General features: G+C 54.9%; 1 protein-coding gene across 1 annotated transcript in view; it reads left to right on the top strand.

Moving 5' to 3' along the window:
* Positions 1–1,341, top strand: part of LOC121660622 (tyrosine-protein phosphatase non-receptor type 11-like) — a gene marked incomplete at its 3' end in the record, with an annotated part of 15,352 nt that extends 14,011 nt beyond the window's left edge. The window contains exons 4-6 of the mRNA XM_042020028.1: positions 491–683; positions 764–883; positions 1,187–1,341. Of these exons, the coding sequence (XP_041875962.1) occupies positions 491–683; positions 764–883; positions 1,187–1,341 (468 nt within the window). The remainder of the gene's footprint in view (positions 1–490; positions 684–763; positions 884–1,186) is intronic.
* Positions 1,342–1,514: the final 173 nt, after the last annotated feature.

Below are 1,514 nucleotides of genomic sequence, written 5' to 3'. Positions count from 1 at the left end.
CAGGTTATTGTGAGTTCAACCTCAAGGATGGAGCAGGAGAAGCAACCTCCAGGGAATTCCCAGGTTATTGTGTGTTTAAGCCCAAGGATAGACCTGGAGAAGCCATTCCCAGGAATTCCCAGGTTAATAACTCCAGTGGGATTGGGAGTTGGGAATGGGTTTCCAACCCTGGCCTGGGGACATTCCCAAGGGGACCTTGGCTCCAAGGCTGCTCCCAGGTGGGACCTTGGCTCTGAGGCTGCTCCCACAGGCACCTGGAAGTGTCCTGGTCAGGAAAATTCCTGGCTTCCCCTTCTCTGGATTCAGAGAACAATTTCCCAGTTTCCCAGGAACGAACCAGGGGAAAAAGGAGATGGAGAACACCATGACTGGACCTCTCCACCCCCTCCTAAAATAACCCCAGTGGCACTGGGAGTTGGGAATGGTTTTCCAGCACAGCCCCAGTCTGGGGACATTCCCGAGGTGACCTTGGCTCCGTGGCTGCTCCCAGGTGGTACCACGGGCACCTGAGCGGGAAGGAGGCGGAGAAGCTGCTGACAGAGAAGGGAAAACCGGGAAGTTTCCTGGTCAGGGAGAGCCAGAGCAAACCCGGAGACTTCGTGCTGTCCGTGCTCACCAGCGAGGACAAGACGGAGAGCGGCGACCGAAAGCCACACGTGACCCACGTAATGATCCACTTCCAGGTGGGAATAGGGCTTGGAGGGGATCCCACTGGGAGCTGGGAATCCCAAAATCACCCTGGATTTGGGGGTTTGTCCCCCAGCTGGATGGGAAGTACGACGTGGGCGGAGGAGAGAGGTTCGACACCCTCACGGACCTGGTGGAGCACTACAAGAAGAACCCCATGGTGGAGAAATCGGGAGCTGTGGTTCACCTGAAGCAGGTAATTCCTGCTCCTGTGGGAATTCTGCCTCCTCCTGGGCTCACCCAAACTCCCAGGAGAGGGCTTGGATCACTGGGTTTGGGAACTGCCAGCAAATCCTCATCCTGCTGCTCCCTGCTCCTGCAGCTGCAGGAATGACCCCAGCTCCTGCAAACACCCCCAGGGATTTGGGAACAGCTTTTTCCGAGGGGAAAACTCCCTGATTTTCTCTGCAAACACCCCCAGGGATTTGGGAACAGCTTTTTCCGAGGGAAAAACTCCCTGATTTTCTGGTGCTGGCAGTGATTTGTGTCCATTTTCCAGCCCTTCAACGCCACCCGCATCAACGCCGCCAACATCGAGCACAGGGTGAGGGAGCTCAATAAAATGGCAGATCCCAGTGAGAAGGCCAAGCAGGGATTCTGGGAAGAGTTTGAGGTATGGGATGCTCCCATATCCTTCCCCAGTTATCCCTGTGGGTGAGGAACATCCTGGTTGGGTGGGAATGTCGTGGTTTTCCAGCTCTCTGCTCAGCACTGCTTCTCCTTTTCCCTGTTTTCTGTGTTGGCTGAGTTCATTCCTGCTCCTTTTACCTGTTTCCTGTGTTAATTCCTGCTCCTTTTCCCTGTTTTCTGTTAACTGATTTAATTCC

Source organism: Corvus kubaryi, unplaced genomic scaffold (genome assembly GCF_017639235.1).
Source record: "Corvus kubaryi isolate FWS band 111438036 unplaced genomic scaffold, C.kubaryi_AGA036_p1.0 36700, whole genome shotgun sequence".
Classification (NCBI taxonomy): domain Eukaryota; kingdom Metazoa; phylum Chordata; class Aves; order Passeriformes; family Corvidae; genus Corvus; species Corvus kubaryi.
The sequence above is the reverse complement of the archived record's forward strand: the minus strand, read 5'-3'. Positions and strand labels throughout refer to the sequence as shown.